Source organism: Haliaeetus leucocephalus, unplaced genomic scaffold (genome assembly GCF_000737465.1).
Source record: "Haliaeetus leucocephalus isolate CR32 unplaced genomic scaffold, Haliaeetus_leucocephalus-4.0 Scaffold646, whole genome shotgun sequence".
NCBI classification, from domain to species: domain Eukaryota; kingdom Metazoa; phylum Chordata; class Aves; order Accipitriformes; family Accipitridae; genus Haliaeetus; species Haliaeetus leucocephalus.
The window spans coordinates 6,384,442-6,392,122 of NW_010973082.1; the positions used below are offsets into that span (position 1 = coordinate 6,384,442).

At 39.8% G+C, this 7,681-nt stretch overlaps 1 protein-coding gene across 1 annotated transcript in view; it reads left to right on the top strand.

Annotated features, from left to right (window-relative positions):
- LOC104838807 (ankyrin repeat domain-containing protein 40-like) overlaps nt 1-6,852 on the top strand; it is a 9,381-nt gene extending 2,529 nt beyond the window's left edge. The window contains exons 3-6 of the mRNA XM_010578751.1: nt 602-750; nt 2,228-2,713; nt 3,242-3,417; nt 4,145-6,852. Coding sequence (XP_010577053.1) covers nt 602-750; nt 2,228-2,713; nt 3,242-3,417; nt 4,145-4,288 — 955 coding nt within the window. The 3' untranslated portion in view covers nt 4,289-6,852. The remainder of the gene's footprint in view (nt 1-601; nt 751-2,227; nt 2,714-3,241; nt 3,418-4,144) is intronic.
- Nucleotides 6,853-7,681: the final 829 nt, after the last annotated feature.

Below are 7,681 nucleotides of genomic sequence, written 5' to 3' on the forward strand. Positions count from 1 at the left end.
GCGGAGGCAGGCCCGGAGCTCGGGGTTGCTGTCGGGCCCGGCTGCCTGCTGGGGAGGGAGGGGGGCGGGACTGGCCCTGCCCTTGCCTTGCACGGGGTGTTGGGGCAGACGTGTGGTGGGCTGGGGGGGTCCCCGTGTGAGGCTGGGCACCCCTCCTTAGACCTAGGGGAGAGCTGCTTTGAGGGCGCAGCTCTCCTGTTTCTTAGTTTTCCTGTTGACAAAAAAGGAAATGCTAATCTCGGGAGGCTTTGAGATTTACTCCTAAAGAGGATCATCATAAAAGGAGGCCACCCTCCTTCCACCCGTCACTACGGGTTTGCTGGAGGACCTCTTCTGAAGTCGCTGTGTCCACCAACACAGTTAGGACAGCGGTGGAGACTCCCTCTTTAAGCTCTAGCGAGGCAAAGGAGGGCCTTGCCCTGCAGAACTTACAGTAGATTCATCGCTTTTAAAAAGTGATGCAATGAAGGAAACTTTATTCCCGGTTATTTATTGTCGCTCTACATGCAACTCAGGTGAATTAGGATGGGCATCTTAGGAGGAGCCGGGGCGATACAGATCTGAGGCTGACGGCACAATCCCTCTGCTTCCTTCCCCGCAGGACCTGTTTGCACTGGGCCTGTAAGCGGAACCATGCTCAAGTGGTGTCCTGCCTGCTGGGTGCTGGTGCAGATAAGCAGATCCTCACAGCTAAAGGAGAGCTGGCTGCACAGCTAACTTCGAAACCAGACATCCGGAAGATTTTGGGAGGTACCGTTCCCATCTTAAAAGTCATCTAGAATTCTTGGTCTAAAGAGAAAAGCATTTTTAGTGCTTTTATCTGAGGCAGTAGATTGACAAAACTTTGCCTAGGACTATTGTATCTCATTAGATAGCGCTGATTTATAACTGTAATTCATACTCGGGGAAATAGACTTGGGGATTTCAGGTGGGAAGGCCTTTTATTCTGACCTGCGTCATCAAGAGATTGAAGAGCTGTATACTTTGGGAAGTGTGCTGCTGCAGTCCCATTTGCTCTCATTAAGCAAAAGGTAGCATGCAGGCTGCAAACGGAGGCTTTCAGAATTGTACAATTTGACTGTTGTCTGACCATAAGAAATCCACTCAAAACAACTGCAGCATTTCAGAATTTAAGGCTTCTGAGCATTTTGTTATACTGTGACTTGCAGTATGATTAATTTTTTGCCCCATAATTCTGTCATCTTACACTTTTCATATGCACAGCAAACCTAGATGGATGTGACACTCCTTGAACACTGCCAGTGCCTATTTCCACCAGCATCTAGGTACTGTGCTCCAGATTAAAATTTTTAAGTGCTTCACCTTTGGAAATGTTGATCTTCTCTCTTCTGCGAATTGCACTTAAATTGCTCTCCACAATTACATACTCTTACATCAACAGTGCAGTTATCTTAAATGAAGTTGCAGCTAAATCACGAGTAAGGTGACAACAGCCACAACTGAAGGAATGCCATGTTCTTTGCATGAGCATTTTTGTTTTCTTTGAGCAAGGTGCTCATCTCTTGGACTTAGTTCATGGCAAATGACTTGCATTCTGTTTTTAAAAATCTAAACTGTCAAGACCGTGCGTGAATGAACGCTGTTCATAGTTGCCTCATTTTTCTGTCCGTTAAGCTTTCATGTGTTTCCTGGGGAATAAACACTTATCACTTATATTCTCCTAAATGTTTTTTATTCTGGAAGTGTAGTGCTATTGAGCAATATTTCTGAACTGCTTCGACATTAATATTAATGTCCTGTAATCCTCAGTCAGGCAAGAATGTCATTTACTGCAGTCATTTAAGCCAGAGAAGAGTTGGCTTGAGTATTCTATCAAATTGTCACTTACCTGAAGAAATACTCTGTTTCATTTGTTGGCATGGGTCATAATAAACTGTTTACAGCAGTGTTATTAAAACCATTGTAAAATGAGATTTAGTGAAGAACTACGGGTCATACAGTTATTTTTTTCCCACTTTGCTTTTAAAAAACACAATACATTGTAGAAATCTGTAGATTTTTCTTTCATTTCACAGCTACTTGCTTTCCAGGTCTTACATGCTTATGATACATTAGTATCATCCTTTGATTACCTCAGAATGTGATGTAGTTTTAAGACACAATGGAAAACTAACTATATTCAAAATGAGAAAGATCTATCCAGTAACGTGGTGGGTTTTTTTCTCTCTCCATTCCCCTACCCCCCATTTTTGAACTTCATTAATAGAGGAAGAACCTGAATGTCAAGGAGTGAAGGATTTAAGTTTGCCAATTGTTGCAAACTACTTGGCCAACCCGCCATTCCCTTACGTTTACACTGAAGAAAGCATTCCAGACAGCTTGGCAGAATCCCAGAATGAAAGTGCTTCCACCTCTTCTGCTTCCCAGTGTGAAACTAGTCCTTGTTCATCAGCAACTCAGGTTGAAAGCATACGCACACCTACGTCATGCAACAGCGAAGATGATTTCCCCGCACTAGACGCTGCAGAACAGCTGCCCGCCCCGTCAGCAACTATCGCAGCACCAAAATCCATCAAGCCTGAAGTACAGAACGGCCCCGTTTGCCAGCCGCCCTTGCCTCACAGCAGAGGTCTGTTCTCTCCGGTAGCATCCAAACAGGCTGTACCTCTGCAAAGCGACAGTTCACCTACAGGTCCCGCGCCGACGTTTCAGCCCTTTTTCTTTACTGGAACTTTCCCATATAACATGCAAGGTAATGAAGAGTAATTTCCCATCCGTCTATTGTATTTTGGTTCCATATTTTTATTAATGGGTGAAAGATAAAGAATCATTCTATTTTCAGACTCGTGGAATAGAGGCAGAGATGTTGAATTCTTCGGCCAAAAGTACCCAGAACTATTTTTTTCTGCCCTGCTAAGTAAAATAACTGTTATACTGTATTTTAAACATAGTAATACTTTGCAAACCAACAGAAAGATCAGTCCAAGCAACATAAAAATTCAAATTTTGCACTATGTAATATAGCATCAAATGCATTTCTGGTAACGACTTTGTGACTGGATGGATCGGATTTTTAACATTGTAAACATGGTTCCCCTGTGTATTTCTTGCTGTTGAAATGGAAGCTTCTATTAACTGTACAGTATTTCTCAGTGAGATAATAGGTATTGTATTATAAAACCTGAATTCAAAAGGTAATAGTAAATACTTCAATGTTAGGCTTGGGTTGATTTTTTTTTTTATTTGAGGAAAAAATCCTTTTAATCTTTTTTTCAATCAGAACTTGTGCTGAAGGTGAGAGTCCAGAACCTCAGAGACAATGACTTCATTGAAATTGAACTGGACAGACAAGAACTGACCTATCAAGATCTGCTCCGAGTGAGTTGCTGTGAATTGGGTGTTAATCCGGAACAAGTAGAGAAGATCAGAAAATTACCTAATACACTAGTAAGAAAGGTAAGAATTGAAATTGGAGATTAATTTGACTTTGCACTTTGCAGACATCAGAGAAGGTATTTTTGTAAAAAGATGGGCAAAACATGGCCTTGCTAAAAAACCAAAAACTGACTTAAGCTCGCAAATTCAAGAGGATGTTGGACTTAAAACTTCATCATAACTTACTTAAAAATATTTTGTCAAAATAGACAGACTATTTCAGCTCCTAAAGTGCACAAAACTATTACAGCTTCATTTTTTTTTTTTTTTTAATATATCGGAAATGGTGCATTAGTGTGCTTTTAACATAACTGCCATGCACTACTTCACTGTTTGCTTGCCTAAAAAGAACAAACAGTGAGGGGGGAAAAACCCACAAATTGGCATGTGCATCATTTAAAGATAAGGCTGTTAACAAATGAACATGCTCTTCTGTTCCAAAAATACCTATTGTGGAGGTCTGTAAATGAAATGCATTTGGTCACAACTCTTAGTTAAGTGACATGCACAAACACAGTCAAATCATAATGAGGTTCAAGGAGAAAAAAATGTACAGTTGAAGGAGAAAAAAAAACCAAACATGCTTTGAAAGAAAGAGCATATACTGGTAGGATTTTTTGCTTTCATTTATTCTTATTGAGTGTGACCTCTCTGGCATTTTAGTTTTTGCTTCCTTCAGCTATTATTATAAATAATAATAACCAGATATGTTTAGAAGGAATGCATAGTTCTGTCTGTTCTTTGAAAGGACAAGGATGTCGCCAGACTTCAGGACTTCCAAGAGCTGGAGTTAGTTCTTGTGAAAAGTGACAGCTCTCCTTTCAGAAATGCTGCATCAACTTTGACTGAGAGACCGTGCTACAACAGCAGAGCATCAAAGCTGACTTACTGACTCTTCTAGATACATCTACTGTACGAAAACCTGGTAATTATATGCTGCTGCCTTTTGAAGGCAGTGAATTAAGCGTGTGTAAAACCTTAAGTTATTGTTAGGGTTACTATTTTAACTAATAGTTTATCTTTTGTATTTAATATCCCCTTTACTTTTATTTTTTTACTTGATACTGTATTCAGATAAGGGATACCTCATTTGTCTACTAAAATCACATGCTTCCAATGTATTTCAATGAAGTTTATTGGTTGTATTTGGCAACAGAGGGCAGGAAAGACTTAATTATTGATATGACAAGTATGTTGAGTACTCCCACGCTTTGACCAAATAAGACTCATGGAGAAGAGATTCAGGAAATCGTGTGTGTGTGTGTGTATGTGTATGTGTGTGTATATATATATAGTTTTTAAACTTCCGGATTCAGTTAAACATCAGAGGGTATCTGGCATACAATGAACAGTTGCTCTCTAAAAATGTAAAACTTGCAAGTCCTTAATCTCTTGCCCCTTCACAAAGACTTACCCAGATGTGTTGTCTTGCCTGCTGGGGATAGAAATATTTAATGCTCTGAAGTGACAAGAAAAATTTTCACGGGGCTGAAAATTAAGTGGAGTAAGAATGTCCACGTTTAAATGTTTCCTTCCCATATGAGAATACTGTAACTTAAGTGATGGCATCCCTCCACCTCCACAAAAAAAATATGGAAGCCCCTCTCTTAATTAAGGAGCATTTAAGTCACAAAGCAAGTTAAAGTGCCCTTTCAAAAGAAAGCCCTTATGTTTCAGGAGCGAGGGAGGAGATCACAAATCTCTGTCCATGGTTTTATTTATTTATTTTCCCAACGATGCGAGGAGACTATGCATTACTGACACCAAAAGTCAGTACTGTTAAGGTGGGTAACTTCTTTATGGCCCACCCTCACAGACCAGTTACAGGACGTGTGGTTAGCTTCTGCTGTGTGAGGAGCAGAAGCACAACAGTATACTCTTGAGGTATCACAACTGTAAGGAGCATACCATGGTCTTGATTAGCCATACTAAACTGGAAACATCCACCATTAGCAAATAAATAACCTGTAACTTTACACGTTGCACAGTCTACTATCACCTTTACATAAGTGTCCGAAGTTTTAGCCAGGTGAGTACCAAAAGGGCTGAATGCCTCCAGGTGCTTTCAACTGATTTTTTTGGGGGAAAAAAACCCAACCCAGACTCTGGTTAAGCTACAGACTGCTTAACTTGCACTTAAGCAAGTCAGTAATGAAAACATCCATCTGTGGTTTTATGAATGGCAGAAGTCAGTCATTATTAAAACACACCTTGACGTCATTCCCTTTCAGTCCGAACAAAGTATTTAAGTCACAGCATTGCTGACGTATTAACAGCCTGCAGCTTTTCCTGTTAACATGCTAGTCTGCAAAGTCACACCTTAGGAGGCTTTTTGTTTTCTTTTGTACCAAAAACTACAATGATGACCTTTGCACCAAAAACCTTAATTGGGCACTGGGGTAGGTGGAGGAGTGAGGGATTTGTATTTTTCTGGACTTGAGCTGCTTCCCCACCCCCACCCCCAATAGTATTGATTTTCCTTCCATCTCTGCTTTATTAAGCTGCACTAGAGCAGAGTTTATGCACAGGTAATGCAGCGTTTGTTGTTGTTGATCTGGATTGTAGTGTTGACATTCAGACCATAAATAGTACAATCAACATGTTTTGGTAGGAGCAGCATGGCTGCCACCCTATCTTAGCTTCCTGCAGCACACATGCTTTATCCTTGAAGTGGCTCCTCCAAGTGAGGTAAGTAAAAGCACGCATGTCTGAAGAACATAGAAACCCCTTCTGCCAGCAGAAGAGACGCTTGACTCTGGGTTCAGGATTGTATCACATTACTTAAGCTTAAAATTTTTGCTTAGTGCATTCAAAATAATTATCATCCTTTCCCGCTTGCTCCATATAACCTCTTACCAGTTACTTAAACTCTGCTAACTCCCTGTTCTCAGGCCTGGCCCTTCTCTATCCAGGAGCTGGGCTACTTTAAAGCCCAATTCAACTCCTGGTAAGCTCGAGACTGTGACACAGTATGAAGTAAAATTTCCTAACTATGGCTCCCACTTTGTTTTTCTTGTAGGACAGGAAAGGAGTTTTTATTTTAACAATTGTACATTTATCTTTTCAGCATAGCTTGGAGGCTAGTTCACATTATGTGCAATAACTGTTTGAAAAACAGTAGTAGTTAAATGGCTCAAAATTAAGAGTACCTAATTTCTTTTCAGTTCCTTTGTTTAGGAAATCAGCATAAAGACTGCCTCCACTAATTACTGAACATTCAGCTACAGGAGCAGCTGGTTTAAAAAAAAGCTTTATTTGCTCTAGTTTCCACCAAGAATAATTGTTAATGTGATAAGACTAAAACTTTAATCATGATCTGACTGTAATAATAACAGTAAGTCTATGCATTCAGAGAAATATTTTTGTATGTTTTATGCAGTTTGATAAACTCTAAGGCACACTAGTTATGTTAACTGGTTTTTTTGGTTTGTTTTTTTTTTTTCTTTGAACAATAAAGTGTTGGTATGACAACTGAAACTAAGTTTACAAAACTTACTGTTCTTCCAAGGACAACTTTTGTTTGCACTACAAACTTGTACTGAACTGACATTGCTACTCTTCACTTATATTAAAATATCTGTTGTTTCAAGTACCTAGATGTCTTCCTTTTTTGGGGGGGTGGGTGTGGGGGGATGATACATGGCACTCTAGAGGGGACAGGACACTAAAATTTTAACACAACTTCAAAAAATGATGGGCCAGTACATTTTCAAAAGACTGTCAGGCTGTCAAAACCACTATGGAGAAAGCATGTAGGAGGTGCTTACTTAAGCTACTTGCTTTTTGCTTAGCATTCCTAGAAAATCTGAGATTATATTTATCTTGGGCTCAGGTGCTGAAGATGGCACTTTTCACAGATGAATCCGTTGTGCAGACACTCCTTACAGTCAAATCTGAAGGTTGTTACTAAGAAAGGCACTATGCTTCCTCTGCTCTGAAAGATAAGACTTTTTTCCTTCATCTTCAGTGCACTAGGGAAAGATTCCACCATCAGACATGTCAGAATCTGAATCTCAGTCCAATTTACTACAAGGTACCTCATTTTATCATTTATACCCCAGCAAAATAAGGAAGGGAAAATGCTAGTCCTGTAACAAGTATGTGCAACAGAAGGTAAAAGACAAACATTTTAGCCACTAGAAGTAACACTCTCAGGCAGCAGCTGAATCACTTCTCTTCCACAAGTTTCAAAAGGAATAGGTGTTCATACAATGTCCATAATTAGAACTTTGTTATAATTTTACTTGCTCCTACTTGCATTAATTTTTTGTGTTAAGTTTTTCCA